This window comes from Elephas maximus, chromosome 9 (assembly GCF_024166365.1).
Source record: "Elephas maximus indicus isolate mEleMax1 chromosome 9, mEleMax1 primary haplotype, whole genome shotgun sequence".
Classification (NCBI taxonomy): Eukaryota; Metazoa; Chordata; class Mammalia; order Proboscidea; family Elephantidae; genus Elephas; species Elephas maximus.
This window is the reverse complement of record NC_064827.1, coordinates 10,406,587-10,434,155: the sequence shown is the minus strand read 5'-3', so window position 1 is coordinate 10,434,155 and position 27,569 is coordinate 10,406,587. Positions and strand designations below refer to the sequence as shown.

Sequence of the window (27,569 nt, the reverse complement as noted above, 5' to 3'; positions counted from 1 at the left end):
CAGCTCCCCTGAGCAATTGACCCTTGAACTTTCTCTGGTCTCACATCCTGCCATTGTAGAGAATATGTTGTTGTCAAAAATATATTATGCATGTTGTATGAACCAGATCCACGCCTATCTGGTGATGTCTGCCATGGGTACTACAAGTCAAGCGGTTTTCTTCTTTTTAAGTTGTAGGCATAATTTGCCATCAATCCATTGGCATCAAGTCAATTCCAACTCATTGCAATCCTACAGAATAGAGCAGAACTGCCCTATAGGGTTCCCAAGTAGTGGATGGTGGATTTGGACTACTAATCCTTTGGTAAGCAGCTTGAGCTCTTAACCACTGTGGGGCATCAGGATTAGGGGAGGAGTCATTAACAACCTGTGTTATGCAGATGACACAACCTTGCTTGCTAGAAGTGAAGAGGACCTGAAGCACTTACTGATGAAGATCAAAGACCACAGCCTTCAGTATGGATTATACTTCAACATAAAGGAAACAAAAGTCCTCACAGCTGGACCAATAAGTGACATCATGATAAGTAGAGAAAAGATCGAAGTTATCAAGGATTTCCTTTTACTTGAGTTCACAATCAACAGCCGTGGAATCAGCAGTCAAGAAATCAAATGATGCATTGCATTGGGCAAATTTGCTACAAAAAACCTCGTAAACGTGTTGAAAAGCAAAGTCACCTTGAAGACTAAGGTGCGCCTGACCCAAGCCATGGTGTTTTCAATCGTCTCACATGCATGCAAAAGCTGGACGATAAATAAGGAAGACCCAAAAAGAATTGATGGCTTTGAACTGTGGTGTTGGCAAAGAATATTGAATACACATGGATTGCCAAAAGAATGAACAAATCTGTCTTGGAAGAAGTACAGCCAGAATGCTCCTTAGAAGCAAGGATGTTGAGACTACGTCTCACACACTTTGGGCATGTTATCAGGAAGGACGAGATTCTGGAGGAGGATATCATGCCTGCTAGGGTAGAAAACAAAAAAAAAAAAGAGGAAGACCTTCAAAGAGATGAATTCACACAGTGGCTGCAACAATGGGCTCAAGCATAACAACCACTGTGAGGATGGTACAGGACCAGGCAATGTTTCCTTCTGTTATACACAGGGGTTGCTATGAGTTGGAACCGGCTCGAAGGCTCCTAACAACAACAACAGCAACAACAACAGACATGTTCTGTACCAATGCCCAAATAAAAAGCTTTAGTCTTTCTTAGAGCGGTTCAGTGTCAACCACCACTTACTTAGCAAAAGGAAACAGCTCCCTTACAGGAGAGCATTCACTGTGATACTGGCTTTACCAACAGGATTTTATATTACAGTGAAAACTGTGCGAGCTGGAACTCGACAGGACTGCCTTGTTTTTCTGTCTTGCAAGTTGTCCACCTTTGACAGCATGCAGCTTACCACTTTTCTAGCACTCTCTATTACTGAAGAATATTTGAGTTTTCTTCTCTGACAGGTTTCCGCCTTATATAGGTCCTGGCTTTCTCAGGTTTTAATGTACTATCAATTTTATACATATATCATATGTATAATATATATTGCTATGTACATATAATATATAATATTATATTAAATATATATTTTTATATAAATGTTACATACTCATTGCCATCAAGTCGATCCTGGCTCACAGTGACCCTACAGGACAGAGTAGAACTGTCCCATAGGGTTTCCAAGGGTCAACCACTTGGTTAGTGGCCATGCTCTTAACCACTGCACCAACAGGGCTCCAAATGTACATAAAAGATATTAAATATATATCGCAATGTAAAAACCCATTACCCATTGCCATCGAGTCGATTCTGACTCATTGCCACCCTATAGGACAGAGTGGAACTGCCACGTAGAGTTTCCAAGGAGCACCTGGTGGATTTCAACTGCCAAACTGTTGGTTAGCAGCCTTAGCACTTAACGACTACACCACCAGGGTTTCCATAGTATAATATTATATTAAATATATATTGCTATATAAATATTATATATAATATCATATTTAATATACTTGCTATATAAGTATTATATATGACAGTCTATAAAATATACTTGCTACATAAATATCATATAATAATATTATATTAAAAAATAAAGCCAGAAAACGAAACCCATTACCGAAGAGTCGATTCCACTCGTACTGACCCTGTAGGACAGAGTAGAGCTGCCCCACAGGGTTTCCAAGGCTGTCATCTTCACAGAAGCAGACAGCCCCATCTTTCTCCCAAGGAGTGACTGGTGGGTTTGAACCGCCAACCTTTCAGTTAGCAGCCGAAAGAGCACTTTAACCACTGGGCCACCAAGGCTCCTTATTAAATATACATTGCTATATAAATATTATGTATATGTACAGGGCTCTGTGTGTGTGTGTGTGTGTGTGTATACACGTATACATCTGATGTATAAGTAACAGTATCGTATAGTACATTTCCCAGGAAAAAAAAATTTTTTTTTTTTTTTCTTCACTGGGCAAACATTTTAGAGTGGCTCTTATGGGCCAGGTACTGAGCTAAGCCCTGAGGACATAGAGATGAAGACGCAGGACTTGCCTCCGTAAGCCTGGAACAGATGACTGCAATGAACACTTTCTCAACCACTTTATGCCGCAGGAGGGGTGAATGGTTACAAAATTTCAGAAGGGACGAATGCCTCAGTTACTGACTTCCCAGCAAGCATTGTACACCGAACGGTGTTCAAATTGGCAATCAAGGCCAATTTCACTCACAGACAGGTTTTTAGCAAACTCTTTTCAAGCTGGTACCTATGTTTAAGCCAATGTCCCCACTGTCACTCCACGTGGAACACACAACTCAGTGCTCAGGACTATGGAGTCATCCATAGCTTGGCTAAAGCAATATCTAAGGCTGAGGCCCTTAACCACCTGTTGTTGCAGATTTCAAATCACTTAGGGCCACCTCTTCTGATGTCACTGAAGACCTCACAGACTCAACCCTTCAAGGGAGCTGCCGTTATACAGTTGGCCTTCCGGATTAGTTTATGGTCAGTGAGGGGTATTTAAGGATTCGGGCCATGACAAACCGCCAACATGTGTTATCTGCTCATGTTGCTATTGTTGTCAGTTTCCTCCAAGTCGACTCCAACTCGTGGCGACCCCATGTGTATGGGAACTGCTCCATAGGATTCTCAAGGCTATGACCTTTCAGAAGCAGATCACCAGCCCCGTCTTCTGAGGTACCTCTGGGTGAGTTCGAACCATTAATCTTTTGGCTAGCAGATGAGAGCTTAACCATTTTACAATGAAATCATATTATATTTTCCTGAGAATAACCATATCTTCAGCTGTATTGCATGTCGTGCTCATAGAGATGGGGTAGAATCCACATCAGGTAGCCTGCAATAGATGGTGCACTTAAACAACGGCAAAGGTTGACTAGCACATACTAGTCTATTGGAAATAATCCAACATTGTCTTCTCCCTTTCCTGGGAAGCAGGGGTGGATTAGCTAGTAGATAAGGTAAGCACAGGCTTACTTGTGCTTACTTACTAACCTATAGCGAACAATTTCACATGGGTTTCTCCTTGCTTACTGGGTTATCCATCCCTGTCAGGGACTGTACATTTGAAAAGAGGTTTTGGTTCTGTAGAAAGGTGTTGTGGGTTTGGGAGAGAGACAGATGCCAGCCATATCTAGAAAGAAAATCTTTGATGTGGCGAGAAAATGTGAAATTGTTCACTACAGATGATCCGGTAAACAAGGTCAGCACCGTGCTTACCTTGCCTATTGGATAATCCGTCCCTGCTGGGAAGCAGTCATGAAGTGGTAACAGAGTCCATGTTGCTCTGCGAGAGTCTTCCAGGTGAGGAACTTCAGAATCTCCTCCACACGGCATGGCAGGTTTTCAGACCCAGCCCAGTTCTGCACTGCCACCATCTGAGCCCCTTTGTTGAATGTCACTGTGATGTGTGAGGAGCTATGTCAGATTGCTTCTGGGTCTGCAAATTCCCAGAAGGAACATATTGAATCTGCAACGCTAGCATGAACCACTTTCTCTCCAGCTGGTATCTTCACCTACCATCAATCAAACGCCAAGGCCAAAGTCACTGCGTTTCTAATCCTTCCTTCATTTCAACAAAAGAATGCCTATAATATACTCTGCTTTTTTTGATTTTTTAGGTTAAACCAAGGTTTGGCAAACTACAGGTCATGGGCCAAACCTGGCCTGCCTCCTGCTTTGTAAATCACGTTTTATGGAAGCACGATCACGTCCATTCGCTTATGTATTGTCTGCGGCTGCTTTCGCGCCCCATAGAGTTTCCAAGGGGCGCCTGGTGGATTTGAACTGCTGACCTTTTGGTTAGCAGCTGTAGCACTTAACCACTATGCCGCCAGCATTTCCACTACAACAGTAGAGATGACTAATTGCGACATAGACCGTCGGGCCCTCACATCCTAAAATATATACTATCTATCTATCTACAGAGAAAGATTGCTGACCTCTGGTATAAACCATCCCTTTATCCACAATACAGAATACTTACCCTTCGGGCTGCACCAGAAAATAGAAAATATTACTATCAGCCTTATCAAAAGCCCGGGAGAGAGAAATTATGTTTACAAAGACAGTAATAAGGGTGTCCAATTCCACTCCCCCAGGTATTCCAGGTTCCGGCTCTAGAATCATCCTAGCCTCTACCTGGACCGAATCTACTCCCTTCTGCCCACCCACACCTGACAGAAATGAATTTTTTGAATTACATTTTAGTTTCATATCCTCGCTTAAGGCACTGTTTCAAAAAAATCCATTGTTGCAGTCACTCTGGGAATATTGTTGGGGACAGTGTGATCCAACATGAAGCTGCACATGAGGCATTTCCTCAAGAGCCTAGCGTTAAGAAAGTCTTTTCTTCCCCCTGAGAAACTGCTTTTGTTTTGCTTTGTTTTGTTTCTGATGAGAACTTTGTAAGTCACCCTACTTCCCTTTCCAATATGGCTGCCAATACCCTTAACGCCAAATCTGTGGTTCGGCCCAAGTGGATCCTTACAATTTGCATAACCAAGTTTCTTTTCTTCTACTCTTGACTCTCTTATTTATATTTTCCCTTGTCTTGATTTCTGTTTCTTATTTATATTCTAATAACTACATTATGTATGTTTTCACTGCCACAAATCCTCTTGAAGAAACAAGGCCCAACGCATATGAATGAAGCAAGTTCCCATCACGGCCTTAACCCTAACATGTTGGAATCATAGAGTTATCTTTTTGGGCCCTTCATTTCCTACAAGCTCTGGGAGGGCAGAGCCACATAAGCCTTGTTTACCAGCGTGATGGTTAGGGTTGTGTGTCAACTTGCCTGGGCCGTGATTCTCAGTGGTTTGGCAGTTATGATGTAGTTTGGCAGCTATGTAATGATGAGATCAGATATAATGTGAGCACCTCCAGTGAGTTGAAAGGGAGTTTCCTTGGGGGTGTGATCTCCATCCAACATATATGGACTTTCTGGCAAAGCTTGAAGGCTTTTGCTCTGCTCTGGATCCTGCCTTCAGCTCCTCATCATCTGACCTCTCCTTCTTGGCACTTGAGCCAGAAGTCTGCCATCTGCCCTGCCTATCTTGGGTTCTCCAGCCTCTGCAGCTATGTGAGTCAGGAGAAGCCTCCAGCCTGATGCCTGACTCACAGACTTGGGGCTTTCCAGTCCACCCAGAGGTGCCTCAAAAGAAAGCCCTGGCAATCTACTTCTGAAAAATCAGCCATTGAAAACCTTTTCAGCACAGTTCTACACCGACACGCTGGGGGTCGCCAGGAGGCAGAGTTGACTTGACGGTAAATGTTTCTTCAGGCCAACCGAAAACTCACTCAGATTCTTTGTCTGTGAACTGGGGCTGACATAGCCACCTTGAAGGGTAGTTGTGAAAGATAAATATAGAAGCCTCCTGGCACATCATTACTACGGAAGCCACTCTATTGCATCTGCTTGTCCCTTTCCAGGACTAGCATCAGCTTTAGCTGAAAACAATGGAGTTGAACCATGGCTCCTGTCCCAGCTGTGTGATCTTGGGCAAGTCATTAGCCATTAATTTGCAAGCCTCACTGCACCCCGGAATTAGCCAGGGATCTCTATAAAGAGTTGGTGCCTGGCTGTCACCCCAGACACGGTGATCTAATTGGAATGGGGTGGAACGTGGGCATTGGGGCTTTAAGAGATCTCCTGGGATTCTGATATGCAGACAAAGTTGGAAACCATGGCCTCAGCCTCTTTTCTCCCTGTGTCCTGCTTCATCTATAAAATGACCGGACTCCATGTACTGCATGAGCATAAGGGAGACCCCCTCCAGGTCTAAGGTTTTCTAAATACACTACCAATGGACTGGGATCTTAGGAGGGCCGTAACAAGAAGGGGCACTAATAAAACTCGCTGTTGAGTCCTGAAAGCCCCTCCTGGTACCTCATCAGCAGCAGAACCATTAGGGGTGCCCCTCTTGGGCCTTCTGATGCTAATTGTTTACCAGCACCATCTCCTAAGGAATTCTCGGAGCACAGGTAAAAGAATCCGGGCCTCCCTAGCCACAGCGGTCATGGTGGCTGTAATGTGCAGGATGGCATAGCATCAGGAGCTCAAGAGAGGGGAAACAATGCCTCCTCTTTAGAAGATAATGTTAACCACGGAAGGGGTGATCAAAAGGGCACTCAGTTCCACCCTAGCATTTTTCTTCCTTTCCGGTGCCTGGAGCTGAATGCCTCAGGGAGCAAGGTGGGTGTGTGTCCGCCTTAGTTTGTTCCAGTAAAGAATGGGTGTTAACAACTGCGCATCCCCTGCCTGCATGCAGCTATCTCCACACAAAACCCCAGCCAGGTGGTTCCATTTATCATTAGGGAATTAAATTGCCCCACTGTGGTTTACTGTTTATGGAGAGTCAGTCTGGTGGAAATGGCACGGGAGTAACAACTGGAAAACCCAGCTAGAATCCTTGCATGGTCACTTATTGGCGGTGGTCCTGAGTGAGTTAAGACAGCTCCCCAAGCCTTGTTCCTATTGTTGCTGTTGCTGTTACCTGCCATTAAGTCAGCCCCCAACTCATGGGGACCCCATGCACAATGGAACAAAACGCTGCCTGGCCCTACACAGTCCCATGATCTGCTGTTGATTGGACCATTGTGATCCATAGGGTTTTCACTGGCTGATTTTCAGAAGTAGATTGCCAGGCCTTTCTTCCTACTTTGTCTTAGTCTGGAAGCTCCACCGAAACCTGTTTAGCATCAGAGCAACACACAAGCCTCCGCTGACAGATGGGTGGTTACTGCACATGAGGTGCAGTGGCCGGGAATCGAACCGGGGCTCCTGTGTGGAAGGTGGGAATTCTACCACTGAACCACCTCTAAGCCTTAGTTTCCTAAAAAGCTGATGAAAACTAATACAGCCTAGCTTATTGCGTTGTTGTGAGCATCAGATCAGAAAATCTATTTGAAAAGGGCTTTGAAAATTATAAAACACTTTGTAACTAAGTGCATTTTCCCCATATAAATATTATTATTTTAAACTTTTAATGAAAATGGTACTAGGCTCGTTTTCCAACCTAGACTTTACAAAAGATTGCTAAATAAAACACAGGCGGTTCATGGTTCAGTGGTACATATTTATTTTTAAGTTAGGCAGAATTAAGATTAGTTTTATTTTAAGAACTTTGTTTAAAAAAAAAAAAAAAAGTTGCCGCCACGCTGACCCCAACACATGGCAACCCCACGTGTGTCAGAGTAACTGTGCTCCATAGGGTTCTCAATGGCTGTTTTTCAGAAGCAGATCACCAGGCCATTCTTGCGAGGTGCCTCTGGGTAGACTTGCGCCTCCAAACTTTCAGTTAGCGGCTAAGATAACCATTTACACCACCTAGGACTCCAAACTAGATCCTCTGAAATCAGCACTAGACTCATGGATATGTTAAAGGGAAACCTGTGAGAGCCAGAACTCGACAGGGCTGCCTTGTTTTTCTGGGTCCCGCATATTTTTCACCTTTGACAGGGTGTAGTCCTACCACTTTTCTATCATTTGTTTTAGTGGGAAAATTTGAGTTTTCCTTCTCTGACAGGTTTCCGCCTTATACAGGTTCTGGCTTTTGCAGATTTTATTGTACCATTAAATATTCTCCATACTTCCTACTGAACTGGCTCCTTTGACAATAAAATACTCCCAAGTTGGTCAGTTGAGCCCCTTGAGTTCCTTAAGGAAGGACCTTAGAATCATCCAGACACTTTCTTCTTTTACTGACAATAGAGGGAACGTTAAAAAACACGATCAAGGCAACACAACTAGTAAGTGGTAGAACCAGGTCTCCCTGACTCCGAGTTTATCATTTTAGGTTGAACCATATGAAACTGCTGATATTGGTACATTGTTTCCCATGGGAAAAGTTTGAACAACAGCTCCTAGGTTTCGTCTGGTCCCCAAAGCTGGCCCAGTGTCATATACAGAGCACGTATCTGATAAATGTATAATAAACGAATGCTGAATTTTTTTTTCAGCCTTTGCGTAAATCCATGCAGAGAAACCTACAAGTTGCTAAATGCATGGAGACCGGCCAGATGTTGGCTTGGAGACTAGAGGACATATTGCAGCCAGGTGGGGAAGGAGGAACTCTATATTACCAACAGCTCCTTGGCAGCGTCTGAGCTAGGCAAATCCCAACTTAGGATGCATTCCAGGGGGAGACAGCAGACAGCCCTGCAATCTGGTACGATGTCCCCCATAAGCCCCTTGGCCACACCAGGCATGTGAGCCTGGAGACAGGACAGGCTTGGGAAAGAGAGAGACAGTGTGAGCCTAATGGGATGTTATCTCCCATGGAAAATCCCAATGATTTATCTGGAAAGCTTCAAGGTGAAAATATTACCGTGTAACATCTGCAGCACGTTTTACAGAAGAAAGCACGCAGTCTGTAAAGCAAGAGATTTGGAGTGAATGGACACTTCTCTCCGTGAAAAAGGATGACCTAGAATTACCCTTTTTCTTTGTTTACGGCAAAGAATTAGCAGCAAGCAAGAGGTCAAAAGCAGTTGATCAGGGCAGCAGCTAATCCATATAGTGGATTACAAAAAATTACAAAAAAGTACCCTCTCCAGGCAGACACTGTATCTCCAGGTGGACACTGTATCTCCAGGTGGACACTGTATCTCCAGGTGGACACATACATTACAGAAAAGTATCTGCCCTCCTGGCTTGCCTGGGTGTCCATTCTCCTCCCCTGTTAGGCTGGGTACCTTTGTGCCAGTTCATTCAGATTTGAACTCTGGCTGAGAATTTGCATTTCCACCCCCAGATATACTGAGTCAGAATCTATAGCTTAACAAGATCCCCAGGTGATTCTTATGTATAACTTCCTGGGAACGTGTGCAAAGACCTGCTTTGTGCAGTGCTCTCACTGTGCAACTGTACTCACCTGCCCTGCTCTTGCACAGCATGCCCATCTAGCCTTTCTTACAGCCGACTAGCACCCATGAGGGCCAACAATTGCAAAGAACTATCTGGGAAATCAAGGTGAAATGACCTTGTAAATGCTCTTTTAAAGCACCCATCTAGCCAAAACCACATGAAGTAATGAGTTATTGTTATCTGCAGTGAAGTCGATTCCAACTCATGGTGACCCCATGTGTATCAGAGCAGAACTGTCCTCCATAGGGCTTTCAAGGCTGTGACCTTTCAGAAGCAGATCACCAGACCTGTCTTCTGAGGCACCTCTGGGTGGGTTCGAACCACCAGCCTTTTGGTTAGCAGTCAAGTGCTTAACCATTGGCACCACTCAAGGACTCTGCTATGTAACGAGAGCGAAGGCTGAAAGCTGTGACGGACAGTCCCTGGGTTACTTAGGACAACTAACACTTGCCCTTTAATGTTATGTAAATTTGCCCTCACGTTGAAACAACTGAACCAACTCCTGCTGATAACAGTCTTCATCACAATCAGTCTTCAACATGGTCACCTTCGCTTGCTGCATGTGCAGCTTTTAAATCATTGAAAGGACCTTGAGCCTTTTCTTGCAGTAAAGTAAGGCTAGATAAGAGCCGTATGCACCTGTTCCGACTCTCCTGCAACCTTGACTTAAATACACACTTAGGAACGGATCTCGTTCCTAACCCGGGAACTTGTTGTACACATCCAGATTCCAATGACCAAACGTGGGGCAATAGAACTAGGTCACAGACATTCCATGTCCCCATTTCATTGACTGATTGATGACTGATCGATTGGTTGCTAAAGGACTGCTGATCCCTGTTTGTACAACACCAGCCCCAGCTCTGGGACCTTTGCACCCAGACACACAGGGGTAGCTTCCTCCCTCGGTTCCTCTGATCCTTTGGAGCTTTTTCCTTTTGTATCAACGTTTCCTGGGGGTGCTCAGCCTCCTGACTACACAGAAACGTTAGCGGTTCAGTAGGAAGTGACCGTGATGCCGTCACAGAATGCTTAGATTCTACTACACATCTTAGCAAGGCTCTGCCCCCACATTTTGGAAGACAGTCCTAAAGCAATCTATGGGCGTCAGGAGAAGCTAATTCACTGTAACAAAACTGGGTTGTTGGAAGCAGGGGAGTGAGAACTTCCCAACTAACCAGAAACACTGTTCGCCACTCCATTTTCAAATCAGCCAAGAGGTCGTTATGAACACAGAAGGTCAAATAGATAAATCACAGGAAAAGCAGCTATTCAAAATTGTAGTAAGAAATTAACCCTTTCTAAATCCATAGTTTCCAAGGTGTCGCACCAAAAGCCATAGTCAGTGCAACATACAGCCCAACTGTCTTTATTTACCACATCTAACAGGACTGGAGGATGAGCACTGACGTTCGGAATTACCATCACAGGTACTGTAAGACCCCTGAGAATCCATTTGCCCACAGGAAATGTCGGCTGTTTATCTGCAAAGCTGAGGAACCAAATAAAACCACACTTGATTGAAGAAAAGCATGTTGTCAGATAAGATGGTTTCACCTGGCCCAGCTCCCACTCATTCTTCAGAGTGCAGCTTAAGTATCACCTTCCCATGGAGGGCTTTCCAGGGTGGCTCCACGGTAGACTTCTTGCTTTCCATGTGGGAGACCTGGGTTCGATTCCCAGCCAATGCACCTCACCCAAGGCCACCCTCGTCTGCCAATACAGGATATGATGTCGAACAGGTTTCAGTGGAGCTGATGGACAAGGGAGAAAGGCGTGGCAGTCTACTTCCAAAGATCAGCCAATGAAAACCTATGGATCACAATGGTAAGATCCATACCCAATCATGCAGATGGCTCAGGACCAGGCAACATTTCGTTCTGTTGTGTGTGGGGTCACCATGAGTCGGGGGCTGACTTGACGGCAGGTCACAACAAGAGGTCTAGATCAGTTGTTGCAGCTGTGTGTACTCCCAACTCTGTCCTTTGGGTGGACCTTTGTTTAGTAAACTCTGCAGTATTTCCCTGTTTAGTGTCAGTTTGTCTTCCCTGCTGGACTGTATGCAGGGCAGGAACCTCACTCTCCCATTCACGGTTGCATCCTCAACACCCTGCAAGGTGACTGGCTTGTAGTAGGTGTTTGGTAAATATCCACTGAATGAAGGAATGAATGAATGGATACATGAATGAATCAGACCTCAAGCACCTTCACCATATTGTACTAACACTATAGGGGAAAAAAAAAAAACGAAACCCGGGGCAGTCAAATCACTTTCAATCCATAATGCCCCACAGGGTTTTCAAGACTATAAATCTCTACGGAAGGACACAGACTACCACACCTTTCTCCCAAGGAGCCACTGATGGTTTCGAACCGCCGACCTTTAGGTTAGCAGTCAAGTGCCTTAACCACTGTGCCACCAGCCTATATTTATTACAGGTTTTTTTTTCAATATCATCATCTGCAACAGAAAAAGGATTTTTTAAACCCAGATTTAGTCACAGTGTACATGTAACGATAACACCTATTCCCGAAACATTTATGCTGCTCAACGTAAGCAGACTATTTGTAGGTGCTAACTTTCAGAATTAACCAAATTCTATTGTCGTTGTAGGGTGCCATTGAGTTGATTCCAACTCAAAGCGATCCCATGTGAGAGAGCAGAACTGCTCTGTAGGGTTTTCCTGGTTGTAATCTCTATGGAAGAAGATCGCCAGGTCTTTCTCCCGCAGAGTAGCTGCGTAGGTTCTAAACGCCAGTCTTTCAGTTAGCACCTGAGAGCTTCACTGTTGCGCCAACAAGGCCCTTACCAAATTCTATAGGTGGGTTAATTACTATGACAAGTAATTTCTCAAATTCTCCTTCTAGTTGTACACAGTACACTCCAGCAAATGGCACATTACAGGGTCAAGGATAAGTTGTTAACACTACAGTCCGTCAGTTAATTCATTGGTTAGAAGGTGATAAACATTGAAGGCTGTAGGCTCCATCATGACTTGTAACTTGCAATAGAGAAGAACTCAGTCTTGGGGCCCAGATTCTCTTGTTGACACCATCCAGTTGCCTTCGTATAATACCACTGGTGATGTGGCTTCGATCGGCATCTCTGTATCTGCTGACCATGGGTTGGTACCAACCAGTTGCCATGGAGTCAATTCCAACTCACAGCGCCCCCATGGGTGTCAGAGTAGAACTGCGCTCCACAGGATTTTCAATGACTGATGTTTTGGAAGTAGATCAAGTAGTAGTTTGAGTAGTCATTTCGGAAGTAGTTCGAGTCTGCCTCAGGCTGGATTTGAACCTCCAAATTTAAGGTCAAGTGCATTAACCGTTTGGACCACTCAAGCACCCCAAACCAAAAACCAAACCCATTCCCGTCAAGTTGATTCCAACTCATAACGACCCTATAAGACAGAGTAGAACTGCCCTATAGAGTTTCTAAGGAGCAGCTGGTAGATTCGAACTGCCGACCTTTTGGTTAGCAGCCAAGCTCTTAATCACTGAGCTAAAAGGGCTTCCTCAAGCACCAAGATGTATATTAAAGCCACACACTGGATGTAAAACATGATTTCAAGATCACCAATTCACTTTTTAAAGTACTTCTAAATGCTGAAATTAATACTGCAAGTATGTCTCTGCAAATTAAAATAAACACTAAAAGCAAACTGCTTTCAGAATCCATCTTCAAGGTGTGCTTTTTCTCTGAACTAATTTCAATGATTTGAGGACATCGAAATGTTTCCATAGAGCCTGCGTAACTAGAAGAGGTATAATACACTTAGAGTTAGCTTGACGTTATCAAACAGAATTTGGTTTTCACATCAGTTAACTGGTATGCATTTATTTACATCAGGTTTTTTAATATCAACTGAACTGCAACTTGCAAATGACTTCAGCATTGGGAGACGTCCATGATTTTTGCACTTGTTAATATTAAATAGAAATACAAGAGTTCGATGAGTCATAATGAGAAGCTCAGTTTGCTTAAATTTTGTTCCTAAAGCGCCAAAGCTTCTCATTTCAAAGCTAACTTTAAAATACGAGGCATAGCCCAGAATTGATGCCCACCATAGTAGCAATATAGGAGCAGTGGCTCAGTGGTTAAGAGCTTGGCTGCCAACCATAAGGTCAGCAGTTCGAATCCACCAGCTACTCCTTGGAAACCCTATGGGGCAGTTCTACTCTGTCCTATAGTGTTGCTATGAGTTGGAATCAACTCCACAGTAATGGATTTGTAGTAGCAATGTGCCATTCACAGTGCTGATACCATTTTTCTCATGTTTTCCTTCCTTCACCAAACCAGGATTGAAGTGTTTCTCCTATCAGAGCTGGGGGAATGTCTTAACTGTGGAGCGTGGGGGGAGATTCCAGGCCTGGGGCTTTAGGAGGGAAGGTCTGGTGATCTACTTCCAAAAATCAGCCAGGGAAAACCCTTAGATCACAATGAACCAATTCACAACCACACATGGGGATGAGGCAGGGCTGGACAGCGTTTCATTCTCTCATGCACAGGTCGCCAGGAGTTGGGCTCAACTCAACAGCAGCTAACAACAGCAGAAATTGGGGAGGAGATAACGCAGGAGATCACGTGGGCTATTGATGACATTCCCCTTTATATCAGCGGCAAAGAGGAAGGGCCAACAGAGAGCACAGAGGCTGTCACAGTGCCTCTTGATATTTGTGCAATGAACTCACCCTCAAGGAAATAGTGGGCCATCCTTCAGAACTTATGGGGTCACCTAACCTTCCGTCACCTGACCCGCCTCTTTAAATCCCAAACCAATCCAATGGCTGTCAAGTCAGCTCTGACTCTTGGCAACAGCGTGAATTTCAGAGTAGAATGTGCTCCGCAAAGTTTTCAACGGCTGTGACTTTTCAGACGTAAGTTGCCAGGCCTTTCTTCCAAGGCACCTTCATGTAGATTCGAACTGCCAACCTTTTGGTTAGTTGCCAAGCACTTAACCATTTGGGCCACTCAGGGACTACCCACCTCTTTAAAAATTTACCTCTTTTAAACAGGCATAAATTAGGAACCTCTTCCATTAGACAGCAATTATGTAAAACTTCTCTCCTACTCTCAGTCACTGTTGGCTTATTTCTCCACTTATATTGTCAGAAGCCAGCCATCTGTCACTCGGATGACTAGATTTTACCTTAAAATAAACAGTGACATACCCTCTTGAGAAGATGGAAGGCAGAACCTCAGTCGTTGGGCGGTGCCTCATTACATGGCTATTTTGGAATTGAACAGAGTCTCTCGGCCCTGTTTAAGCGGAAGGCACACATGAACATTTCTCTTATCAACCAAGGTCACAAAACATTGGGAAAGTGGAGGCAGCCCTTGTAAATCCCACAGGGCCCGACAGGACACAGGGAGGCCAGGCAGGTCTCTGGGAATTCACGTTAGGGGCAGGTACTCAAGGGTTTCTGTCTTGCTCCTTGAATGGCTCCGCAGGTCTCAGAGGCAGGACAGACTGTGCAGAACATTTATCCCCAAGAGAATGGGGCCAGGGCAGTGGCTTATCACCAGAATGGGATTCTAATTTCATCTTGGAGGGAGAAGCCCTTCTTCCTTGTCTCTAGACATGTCAGTGAAATAGCTTTTTTCTACGCTCTGTTTCCTGACTCTGACCCCGCATCAAGGACACAGAGGAGTCTGACCAGCCTAAACAAACCTGTTCCTTTCTGAAGCACAGCGGTGGTGGTGGGGTGGAGAAGTGTGAGTTTCAATCAATCTGCAGATGACGCAAAAACCAAAGAGGCCTTCTCATATCTCTGTACGACACCCCGGCGAGTTGTGGTTTTTCTCTGCTTTTCTTATCAAATGTGGCTCATTATATCCCATAAATATTTTTTCCTCTGGTATTAGATGCTCTTTTAACTCAATCTGTTTTGGTTAAGCATTTTCTAGTGTTTATTATGTGCCGGGACTTTACAGGTATGATCTCAGCTGATTCTCCTAGTGGCTGTATGAGATAACTAGGAACCAACCAGTTGCCTTCAAGTCAACTCTGACTCATGGTGACCTCGTGTGTGTCAGAGGAGAACTGTGCTCCACAGGGTTTTCTTTCAGTCTTTGATTTCCTTCTTTTTCTTTTGTTCCAGATGAGTAGAGACCCATAGTTGTATCTTAGATGGCCACTTGCAGGCTTTTATGACCCCAGACACTACTCACCAAACTAGGGTGTAGAACACTGCCTTATGAACTACATTATGCCAATTGACTGAAATGTTCCACGAGATTATGATTCTAATCTTCCAAACACAGACAACCAAGCCCATGAGGTGTCTGGTTATACCTCAGAAGTATCTGTTAACTGTGCCCCTTATTCCATAGGGTGTTCAGTGGCTGATTTTTTTGCAAGTAGTCCATCAGGTCTTCCTTCCAAGGTGCCCCTGGGTGGACTCAAACCTCCAATCTTTTGATTAGCAGCCAAGTGCATCAACCATTGGTACCACCCAGGGACTCCTACACATACCTTACGAACCAGAGAACTGCCAACCTTTTTGGTTAGCAGCTAAGCTTTTAACTACTGTGCCACCAGGGCTCCAATTCAACACCTAGAAATGACTAATGAGCTGTAGTGGTGGAGATTGCGGTGCACTGCTCAGATTTACACCCTCCACCCCCAGCACACACATTCTAGGGCTGGAACACTGCACACAGAGGTTGAGAAACCTGCCTAAGGTCACCCAGCAAGGAGGTGGCAAAGCCAGGATTCAAACCCAAGACTCCTTGACTTCAAGCCTGTGCACTTAATCCCTGCTTGTGCCCTGTGCAGTGACACCACGAAGGCATGGGACGCTCTGGAGGTGGCATGTTGTGCTTAAAGAAAATTTCTCGATAAAACAGGAATAGCAAAAAAAAAAAAAAAAAATTTAAATCGTGTCTGTCCTCTGCACTTTTTCCTTAGGGAGGAGAATTTTGGCCAAACAAGTGAAAACCAGAAATTTCCCACTGCTTGCTGATCATAGATAGGAACCTCAAATTTCACTGTACAGTATTTTAAGGAGAGAATAAATAGAAAATTTGAGTGAATGTTTTCTAACCCTAAGTCATACTGAAGATTGTTTCAAAAGATACAGGCTTGGTTGTACGTGTGAGAGAGAAAGAGAAAATAGGAGAGATTCCTCCTTTTCTCAAAGAGTCAAGTTAAGGATTCTGATAACGGGGAGAGAAGTAATCTTTCTTGAGCATCTATTAGGTACCGCTGTGCCTGGGGCTCCAGAGAACCTTCTCCTTAACCTTTTCCATGACTCTGTATGGTAATTATCATCAGCCCATCCACTCCCAAGTTGAGGTTCAGAGCGGTTAAGTAATGCACCCAAAGCAATAAATCTAGACAGTGGCAAAGCCAGCTGTCAGCCCACATCTGTCTGACTCCAGTGCCCTGGAACACTGCCCCCACTGCAAATGGAAACACTGTGATATTAGGTTTCCTTATGCAGATTAAAGCTGCTTCTTTCCTAATTTAAAAAGAACCCGCATTACAGTAGGTTGCTTAAAAAATAACAGTACTCTACTATCAAAAGGAGAGCTAATAACAAGTGTTGGCCAAATGTGGAGAACTCGGAACTCCACACACTGTTGGTGGGAATGTAAAATGGTGCAGTGTGTGTGTTTTTTTTTTTTTGGAAAACATTCCAGAAGTTCTTCAAAAGGCTAAACATAGAGTTACCATTTGACCCAGCAATTCCACTCCTAGGTATACACCCAAGAGAACTGAGAACTGTATTCACACAAAAACTTGTACATGAATGTTCATAACAGCATTATTCACAACAGCCAGAAAGTGGAAGCAAGCCAAATGTCCATCAACGGATGCATGGATAAACAAAAAGTGGTCTATCCATACACCAGAATATTACTCAGCCATGAAAAGGGGCAGAGTACTGATACAATGGTACAACATGGATGAACCAGGTGTAAAAGGCCGGGCACATACTATATAATTCCATTTGTCTGGAACAGACAAACATTTAGAGACAGGAAGCAGATGAGTGGTTGCCAGGGGGTGAGGGGGAATTAGAGGTTGCAGTAAAAGAGCCTGAGGTTTCTTTTGGGGATGATGGAAATGTTTTAATTTGGCTATGGTGCTGATATATCATACAACTCTGTGAATATACTAAAAGCTATCGAATAGTGCTCTTCGAATGGGTGATTGTATGGTATACGAATTATATTTCAATAAACCAAACCAAACCCATTGCTGTTGAGTGAATTCCGACTCATGGCAACTCTATAGGACCAAGTAGAACTGCCCCATAGAGTTTCCAAGGAACACCTGGTGGATTTGAACTGCTGACCTTTTGGTTAGCAGCCGTAGCTCATAACCACTATGCTGAAAGGGTTTCCTATATTTTAATAGAGCTGCTGTATATTTATTTAAAAAAACTACACCACAGCAAAGAAACAACAGTATTATGAATTTGGTAGGTTCTCAATACATATCTATTGAATGAAGTCACCTGGGCACTTTAGGACAATTTTTAAAAAATACCAAGACAAGCAAACGAACCAGTTGCCATTGAGTTGATTCCAACTCATCTGTGTCAGAGTAGAACTGAACTCCATAGGATTTTCAAGGCTGTGACCTTTCGGAAGCAAATTGTCAAGACTTTCTTTCAAGCTGCCTCTGGGTGGGTTCAAACCACCAACCTTTTGGTTAGTGGTAAAGCGCGTAACCATTTGTGCCAACCAGGAACCCCTAAAAACAATACTAGTTCATTTAAATCCAAATATGTCTTTTAGGAGTCTGTAGAGTGAAAAGTAGGCTTATTCTGCAGCAATGTTGCAAAATATTGCAACGGCCCCTGCAGTCAACTGCCAGCATCAGCTGATACCCCAAGACAGCTGAGTGTATGGCCACAGTGTTGAAAGTTTAGCCTTGGCCCACTCTGCAGGAATTCCCCATGATACCAGCAGGACCGATGGTGGGGAAAGAACCACATGTGGTCTGCTGACAACGGGAATGCCACTGAGTGATAACTGTTCTCTTGTGGCCCTCGCCGAGCCAAGCCCAGACCCCCAGGAGCTCCAGTGTGGCTCAGCCAATGATGCTGCCACTGGGGTCCTGCAGCCTGGGAAGATGGATAACAATCTTCCCTCCTTCATTACTAGAAAAACCCCAAGAGCAGGTCCTGTTAGCATTTACCCACTTGTGGCCACGTTTGAGCTCAGATGGAAGAGATTGGAAAGAATAAAAAAATTAATAAATTCAAGAGTAAAAATGGAAATCAATATTCAAGGTTCAATGCGGGGAAAGAAAGAAGGAATAAACAGATGCCAGAACTTGAGATCCAGCTTAGGAATTAGCCTGATGTGAAATGGCTAAAGAACATAAAAAAGGAAAAATATCCGAACGCCGAGTGCACTGAGAGAGGGACAAGATAGAGACATTAGATGTAAGAGTAAAACAAATAGGCTTCCCAGCTAAGCTTCTCGTGTGCAGATGAAGTCCAGACCCTCGTATGTACTAGACCGATCCCTTCAAGGAATAGCTTTTCAAGCCTCCCTTATCAGTGGGGAAAAAAAAGTCCCCGGAATACCCTAGAAAGCACCTATTTTATGCTTTTTGGATTTTACAGTAACAAAAACAAAATGTGAGTTGGATTTGGGAAACTTTTTTTCTGAGGTGCCCATGTAAAAATGGAAAAGACTTATCTAAGAATAGGGGCTTAAAGATGCCAGCTCTGAGTTCCTCATCTCATCTTCAGCAGATTCGCTGGTGCTATTTCAGAGAGGTCAGCCCAGTCTACAAGAAGGTATCCTAGACTGAAACAAAACACAACAAAAAATTACCGCATACCTCTTAAAAGCCCGTGAGTGGCCATCCGAGATACTCCACTGGTCTCACCCCTTCGGGAACAAGGAAGAATGAAGAAAACTAAACATACAAGGGAAAGATTAGTCCAAAGGACTAACGGACCACATCTACCACGGCCTCCACCAGAGTGAGTCCAGTACAACTAGATGGTGTCCGGCTACCACCACTGACTGCTCTGACAGGGGTCACAACAGAGGGTCCCAGACAGAGCTGGAGAAAAATGTTGAAGAAAATTCTAACTCACTTACTGGCCTGACAGAGACTGAAGAAGCCCTGAGAGTATGGCCCTTGGACACACTTTTAGCTCAGTAATGAAGTCACTCTTGAGGTTCACCCTTCAGCCAAAGATTAGACAGGCCTATAAAATAAAATAAGGCTAAAGGGGCACACCAGCCCAGGGGCAAGGACTGAAAGGCAGGAGGGGGCCAGAAAGCTGGTAATAGGGAACCCAAGGTCAAGAAGGGAGAATGTTGACGTGTCATGGGGTTGTAAAAAAAAAAAAAAGAATTATCTACCTGGGATCAAACTGACAACAGCAACTTGAAAGGATAGATAGGAACCTCAGGGGGCAATGAGTTGATGGTAATGAGGGAGGAACACCTCAGAAAAGGGGAGTGAGAATGACTACACAACTCAGAGAATGTCATCAATGTCTCTGAATTGTACATGTAGAAACTGTTGAACTGGTGTATGTTTTGCTGTGTATCTTCTCAATAACAACAACAAAATAAATAAAATTCTGGAAAAAAAAAAAAAAAAAGAACCACCCTTACAGAGTTGTGCTTAAAACTAAAAGAAAAATTTACCACATACCCCACCCCATGGGAAGAATAATGGGGAGACTCTGTGTGTTTTATTTCATTCCATTTCTAAAATAACTCTGTGAGACCGGCATTTCACAGATGAGGAAGAAATCACCACCCCAAGAAAATAAACAACTCCCCCAAAGTCACACAACTACTAAATGGCAGAAGTGGATTCAATTCCAGGCCTTCCTACTTCATAATAACTATTTTCTCCATTACCCTACAGCTTTGCAAAGTAAGGTTACAATCGATTTATCAGGCCACAGAAGGCCCTCTAGAATGAAAGACTGAAATTTTGATAGAACTGAAATGTGAGCAGAATACCAACAGAATGACAAGAGGGCACTGGGCTTTGGGACATCTGTACTTCAGGGAGTCTGCATGAAATACTAGTCAACAGAAAAACAGTCCTACTACCATGCACTCAAATTGTGGTTTCGGTGAAGAATACGGAATATACCATAGACTGCCAAAAGAATGAACAAATCAGCCTTGGGAGAAATAAAGCCAAATGTTTCTTAGAAGTGAGGATGGCAAGACTTCGGCTCGCTGACTCTGGACACGTCATCAGGAAAGACCAATCAGTAGAAAAGGACATCATAGCTGGTAAAGCAAAGGGTCAGAAAAACAAGGGAAACCCTCAATAAGATGAACTGACGCAGCAGCTGCAGCAATGGACTCAAACAAACCACCAATCACGAAGATGGCGCAGGACCAGGCAATGTGTCCTTCTGTTATAAGGAAGGCTGCCATGAGTCGGAGCCAACTTGACAACAATTAACAACACTATTGCCACCATTACATTTTAGTCCCCAAAAAAACAAACTCATTGCTGTTGCATCAATTCCGATTCATAGTGACCCTACAGGACTGAGTAGAACCACCCCACTGGGTTTCCAAGGAGCAGATGGTGGATTCAAACTGCTGACCTTTTGTTTAGCAGCTGTAGCTCTTAACCACTGCACCACCAGGGCTCCATAGTCCCAAAGGACCTGCAATTTATGGCTTATTTTGTTGTCCGTACTTGATGAAGAAAATATAAGAATTTGGGGGGTTTAGAATGAAATATCCTATATAGACTTTAAGTATTATAAAGGTGCTTCCAGAAGGGTTAATATTTGTCATAACCAATAAATAAACAAAACTGAGAGGAAAGATAACACGTAATAGCTTTCAACTTTTCTTACACAATTCACGAAGACGAGGCCATAACAGAAGTTATGGTTGATTTTGCCACTTATCTATGGTAATAATTTTTAACCATGAATCTTCCTTTTGGATTTTGAGGCAAATTTTCCAACTGTTTCTTCCCCTGCCAGGAGTAACAAACCCATCGAACTAAGTTCTTAGGATTCCTCAGAGACTGAGCTAAGTTCTTGGGATTCCTCAATGACATAAGGTGAAACACACCTGTACCTGTTGTCCCAAGGACAGAGATCTTTTGCTTTTGTCAACTTTTCTGAATCTCATCAGTAATGACCACTACATCAGAGAGCCTGCAGGCTGCAAACATTTTAGAAGGAAATGTCGGGTCTGTATCTATTGGACGTATTGGACCACTGGAACTTCCACTAAGGGGAAGGAATGCCGGGCAAAGAGGTCCCATGTTCTAATCCACTCTCTGCCACTAACTAGCTATGTGACCTTCCACAAGGGCTGTAGGGGTCTCATCTGCAAGACCAGGGGCTCAGAATAGATCACCCCAAAGGTCTCTCCATCTCTAGGATACTTGGCCTGGTTGTTTCTACATGGTAACCTGTTTGGTGATTCCCTACCTGTTTCTTGGTCACGGTGCCATCCACGGGGTCCACATATTCAAAGCTGTCTGTCTTCGCCACACTGTAGACATGGCTCCCCACAGCGAACTGCTGGCCGATGAAGGACTTGTCCGTGACCAGGGCCTCCAGGTCTCTCATGATGTAATACGTTGTCTTAGGCTCCAGCCCTTCATAGTCAAATCTGGTAAGGAGGGTAAGACACAGAATTAACAAAAACTCAACCAGAGAACCAGCAATCGGATGGACCTCTCCAGGTTATCTAATCATTGATTTTGTCTTCATGGACTTGTCTTCTCAGACAAGCACCCCCAGAGGGCCTCCCCACTTCCACCTGGCCCAGATAATCCATGCCCCACTGAGCAGCCAGAGTGATCTCGTGAAAGTCAAATCACGTCATTGCTTCCCTTTAAATATCTCCACTGGCTGCTCATCACAATGAGAACAAAACCCAGAACCTCAGCCACAGTCTACAATGCTCTGTAGGATCTGGCTCTGCCGCCTCTTTGACTTGACTTTGCTCTACTTTCCCTTGGCCTACTATGCTCCAGCCACACCAGCCTCCTTCCTGGTCCTCAGAGACACTTAGTCCTGTCCTGCCTCTCTCTAGGCCTTTGCCCTTGCTGTTTGTTCTCTCTACCTGGTCTACTCTTCCCCCAGCTATTCAGACACTCTTCCTTCAGTTTTCAAATCCAGTGCCACCTCCAGAAAGTGACCTTCTCTGACCATCTATCTAAGGCAGCCTCTTCTACCTCCCCTCATTGCCCTATTTTCTTTTGGGAGGTACCCCAATCTGTCTTCCTCTTGGGTGTTTATCTGTTTACTTGTTTGTTGTCTGTCTTTGCCCACGAGAATATGAGCTCCAGAAGGTCAGAGACGTTGCCTTTCTTGTTCACTGCAGCTTCTGACTCATAGTGAGTGTTATATAAGTGGTGTGGAGTGAAGGGTAATAAGAAGGGAGGAGAGAGTGAAGGGAAGATGGGAGGAAAAGAGGAAGAGATGGAAGAAGGGAGGAAGGAAGGAAAGAGAAAGGAATCAAGAAAGGAAAAGGGTGAAGGACGGAGTGAGTTCAACACACCCTAAAACTCTCTTGGAAACTTGGAAAAAAATGTCACAAATTTGTTCCATTAGAAAAAAATTATCCTGGCCAAAAACATCAAATGGAGCAATGGGACTGGGAGGGATGATAGGGCAGGCTTCAGAGTTGGGCGGGCTTTGTTTGAAGCTAAGGCTGCACATGCTAGCTGTGTGAGAGCCAGGACAGTTCCCTACCTGCTCTCAACCTCAGTTTCCTAATGTGAAAAAAAAAAAGGACTAGAAAAAGCACCTGTCTGGTTTGGGGTGGTGAGGCTTGAATGCAATAATGCAGACCACGCGGTGGCTCAGGGCTCGACATCTCCACATTGGTGCTTCAACACTGCTCATCATTTCTATTCTCAGTGGCTGCCTTCAGGCAACCATGGTCAAGACCTAGAGCAAGACCTAATGGCACTCCCAGGAGAGTCAGCTTAAGAAGGAAGCCTGGGAGCAACAGCCGTGCCCAGGGGCTGTGCAGTGATCGTGCATTTGGGCTTCCTGTGGCATAGAGAAAGGGTGTGAGTTCTCAGAGTGGAATAAGGAAGTTCTGCATAATTGTTACCACTTTTTTTCCACCTAACGTCTTTTAAGACTTCAAGTTAATGTAAGGGTATTAGCCAAAATCCACTGCCAGTCTGTCAGTTTGTCACAATGGGGTAGCTTGCATGTTACTGTGATGCTGGAAGCTACACCAACAGTATTTCAAATAACAGCAGGGTCACCCATGGTGGACAGTTGCAGCAGAGCTATAGACTAACACAGATGGACAAAAGGCCTGGTGATATACTTCCAAAAATTAGCCAGTGAAAACCCTACGGATAACAACAGAATATGGGCAGTTCTACTCAGTCCTAAAGGGTTACCATGAGTCAGAATTGACAACTCGATGACAACAGGTTTGGTCTGGTTTTATAGTGCTGGAAGTAGTGTCCCCTAGGTTGGAAGACACTCAAAATACACAATGGTTGCAACAATGGACTCAAGCATACCAACAATTGTGAAGATGGGGTAGGACTGGGCAACATTTTGTTCTGTTTTACATGGGGTCACCATGAGCTGGAGTCAACTTGACAGCAACTAACAACAACAATTAGCCAAAATGGTGGACATGGAATGGTACCATGTCCAGCAATGAGTCCCTGTAGCCACATCCCTTTCTTACACCCTCCGCCTCCTGTGTTATGCATCTCCTCTCCAGCTGCAGAAACAAAACACCAGGGATCGCCCTCAAAACATTCTTTCTTAGCAGCGGATGAGTGCTGAGATTAGATTACATTCTCTTTGTTGTTGTTGGTTGCTATACAGTCTGTTCTGTCTCCTGGTTACTTCATGTTGCAGAGTAGAACTGCTCCATAGGATTTTCAAAGCTGTGACCTTTTGGAAGCTGATCCCAGGCCTGTCTTCTGAAGAGCTTCTAGGTGGGTTTGAACCACCAACCTTTCAGTTAGTAGTCGAGTGCTTAACCATTTGCCCCACTCAGGGACTCTATATTCTCTTTAATAACTTTTTGTTACCTGTAGGACATATATCACCCACCTACATTTTCTGCCCAAGAGGTTTCTTGGGAAGCTGCTTTCCCACTTACAATACATGCAAGGCGAGGACCTGCATAACTGTTTGAAATGGAAGAAAAGGGTGTGTGTTGCAAATTACTGCTTTTACAGGGTATTTGTCTTAGTTATCTAGTGCTGCTGTAACAGAAATACCACAAGTGGGTGCTTATAACAAAGAGAAATGTACTCTCTCACTGTCTAGTAGGCTATAAATCCAAATTCAGGGTGCTGGCTCCAGGGGAAGGCTTCCTCTCTCTGTAGGCTCTGAGGGAAGGTCCTTGTCATCAATCTTCCCTTGGTCTGGGAGCATCTCAGTGCAGGAACCTCAGGTCCAAAGGATGCGTTCTGCTCCCGGCACTGCTTTCTTGGTGGTATAAGGTCCCCCTGTCTCTGTGCTCACTTCTCTCTTTTATATCTCAAAGAAGATTGGCTTAAGACACTATCTAATCGTGTATATCTCATCCATATAACTGCCACTGATCCATCTTATTTCATCATAGTGATAAGATTTACAACACATAGGGAAATCACACCAGAAGACAAAATGGTAGACAATCATACAAGGCAATCATGACCTAGCCAAGTTCATAGATATTTTTGGGGGACGCAATTCAATCCATGACAGTATTGTATGAGGTGGTGAATCCTGGATGTGTAATTGTGCAAGACTTTTGTCTCTTTTGGCTGTTGTACAGTGAGATAAGCCTTGTAAGTATATTTCTGGGTTCCTGTGTGTTATTTAGAAGTTGTGTTTCTTGCAATGATTCTGTGTTCACGGGAAGACCTCATTTTCAGGTGCCAGCAAGAGATGCAGAGCAATCATATGAGATGCAGTGTGCCTGATGTACCACCGATCCCACCCACAGAGTCCAGAGGGACATACGTGTCCTGCGCAGTATGTATCAAAATCCATATCACCTACCAAAAATTCAGTCACAATGATTCAGCATGCATTGCATTAATGAAAAGACAGTACATCAACAAAAAGTTCAAAGTGGAAAATAATTGGGTCATGAAAAGGAAGATAGTCATTCTGGGAAGGTGACTTCCCAACCAAGCAGAAAGGGTCAGAAGGATGGGAGAAGGGAGTTGTTGTAGTTAAGGTTGTGTGTCAACTTGGCTGGGCCATGATTCTCAGTGTTTATATGTAATCACTCCCATGATGGGATCTGTTGTGAGTAGCCAATCAGCTGAAAGGGAGTTTCCTTGTGCATGTGGCCTGCATCTGAATGTAAGTGGATGCTCTGCCTTTTGCTTGCTCTGGATCCTGCAGCTGCCTCCTGTTTGTCTGACCTCTGATTCCTGGGCCTTGAGCTAGCAGCTTATCTGCCAATATTAGGATTCGTAGATCTTCACAGCCTTTGAGCAAGAGTTCTGCTCTCCGATCTGCCAATCTTGGGTTCGCTAGACCCTGCAGCTATGTGAATCAGGAGAAGCCTTGCTGTCTTGCCTGCTGATTTTGGTATTCATTGATCTTCACAGCCTGTGACCAAGAGCTCTGCTCTCTGACCTGCCAACCTTGGGTTCACCACCCCCTGTGGCTATGTGAAGCAGGAGAAGCATCTATCCTAATTCACAGACTTGGAACGTTCCAGCCTCTACAATCGTGTGACCCATTTCCTTGATATAATTCTCTTTCTCCCTCTCTCTCTCTATATATATTTATACACTTTACTGGTTTTCTTCTCTAGAGAACCCAGCCTAAAACAGGAGTCCACTAGGAGATGGAGAGGCTCAAGAGTTGAGAATATCCACAAATGCGATGAAATCATGTTCAGCCTATAGGTGAGGTCATGGGACCTGCTGCCCCGATGGCCATCTTCATACACACTCAAGTTCTAGCACCACCACCCCAAACTCCCCCCTCTAACCACCACCCTATATCACTTCCCAGGAAAGAAGACTTCCAATGGAGAATTCTTCCCGGGGTCCACCTGTGAGAGGAAAACAGACTGAGAGATTTTCTCAGATACAACTTCAGTCTCGGAATCAGTTTAACTGTGTTTTATTATCCCCTCCCATCAAGATTTCTGTCAGAAAAGAAATCACATTATTTCACAAGCATCCATTCACTTGCTGTGTGCCAAGGAATGAAGGAAAAGTTAATCGTTCATTCTACCTACTCCTTTATCTCCATGATCTCTCTGGACAGAAATCCAAAGCATAATTCCATGTCCTACAAGAACTTAAATCTCCATTGCATATTATTCTCTAATATGGTATTTGTTTTGGGAAAAAAAAAATTATCACATAAGCTCTTGGCCTAAAAAAAAAAAAAGAACTCCATTATAAATACACTTACCATAACACTATTTCTTCAAAACACTGGCAGAAACCTAGGTAATCATTCCACAGGTTGTGAGGAACACATACATCCCTGACTCAAAAGAGCTCTCCCTAAGCCAGAGGTTGGCAGCCGTGAGGTTTTATCAGGTTGTAACGTTTGGAACAGCTTTGTGCAAAAGAAGGATTTGATAATCCAAAAAGGCACACAAGAATCAGAGGTTTTGGGTATTTGTCTGTTTGTTGGAAATACTAATGAGTAAAACAAGTTCCCACCTGCTAGACAGTCTTTATTTTGTGACACAATGAAAAATTGGAGGTGACTTGCAGGATACCACACCCCCAGACTTCTGGACTAAACAGGAACCAAAAATATGATAGTGTTGTGTACACTTCTCGGATTGCAGCTGTCTCTTTGATTTTAATGAGCAACATCACAGGCTTCCTTGATGCTTACTTAAGTAAATGACCCTTATGGCAAGAAACAGCCCCTTATAGGGGAAGTCTGAAGTTTCCTCTCTGGTACCCGCCCCACCCCCCAAGCTCTTGAAATACAACCAAACATCCCAAGCAAAGCAAAATGAGCCACAGTCTCCCTATTTTCGATTTGCAGAGTCTGAGACCTTCCAAGGATTCCCTCGCCTTCCCCCCAACCCACCGCCCCACATTCTCCACAGTTAACATCTTTCCTGCTACTCCCCCATCACCAAAGCCAAGGCTTGGTGCTAGGTACACATACCTAGCACATCTTGGTAGCATGCCTCAGTATACACACATAGCATACCTTTGTACACACACCCAGCACACTTTTGTATGCACACCCAGCACACCTTGGTACACACTGCACCTTTGTACACACATCCAGC

General features: G+C 44.2%; 1 protein-coding gene across 1 annotated transcript in view; it reads right to left on the bottom strand.

Moving 5' to 3' along the window:
- Window positions 1–27,569, bottom strand: part of PGM5 (phosphoglucomutase 5) — a 190,423-nt gene that overhangs the window by 33,060 nt on the left and 129,794 nt on the right. The window contains exon 9 of the mRNA XM_049895222.1: window positions 21,791–21,974. Within this exon, the coding sequence (XP_049751179.1) occupies window positions 21,791–21,974 (184 nt within the window). The remainder of the gene's footprint in view (window positions 1–21,790; window positions 21,975–27,569) is intronic.